Source organism: Buceros rhinoceros, unplaced genomic scaffold (genome assembly GCF_000710305.1).
Source record: "Buceros rhinoceros silvestris isolate BGI_N320 unplaced genomic scaffold, ASM71030v1 scaffold22074, whole genome shotgun sequence".
Lineage (NCBI taxonomy): Eukaryota > Metazoa > Chordata > Aves > Bucerotiformes > Bucerotidae > Buceros > Buceros rhinoceros.
This window is the reverse complement of record NW_010410316.1, coordinates 1-432: the sequence shown is the minus strand read 5'-3', so window position 1 is coordinate 432 and position 432 is coordinate 1. Positions and strand designations below refer to the sequence as shown.

At 60.4% G+C, this 432-nt stretch overlaps 1 protein-coding gene across 1 annotated transcript in view; it reads right to left on the bottom strand.

The window, feature by feature from the left end:
• The window catches only part of LOC104492970 (kelch-like protein 9), a gene marked incomplete at its 5' end in the record, with an annotated part of 6,328 nt that extends 5,900 nt beyond the window's left edge, over positions 1-428 (bottom strand). Inside the window, 2 exon segments of the mRNA XM_010135581.1 lie at positions 3-192; positions 195-428. Coding sequence (XP_010133883.1) covers positions 3-192; positions 195-428 — 424 coding nt within the window.
• Positions 429-432: the final 4 nt, after the last annotated feature.

Below are 432 nucleotides of genomic sequence, written 5' to 3'. Positions count from 1 at the left end.
ACCTTGGGCTGCGTCTTTCAGCCGCGCGCGGTCGTGCTGCAGCCAGCTGACAGCGGCTCCGAGCAGCTCCAGCTCACTGCACCCCTCTGTGTCGCTCCTGTCCAGGATTTCACACAGGGTTGCTCGGTCCAGCGCTTGTAAGTGCTGCGGCTCAGCCAGGACCTGTTTGTAATGGCCAGGACCTGTTGGTAATGCTGCCGGACAAGGCGCAGGGCTTTCTGCCGCAGCTCCGCGGGGCCCAGCTTTGTCGCAATGTTAAGGACGTCCACGCAGCTCTCACTGCTCAGGCAGCCCTCGAGGAAGCGGAAGCACAGCTTGATCACCTCCCGAACTAGGAGGGTCTCTGCGGCTTTGAAGGTCTCCTCGATATTCTGTAGTGACAGCTCCAGCTGGTTGGAGTAAATGAAGCTGAGAACGTTCCGCAGCCCAGCA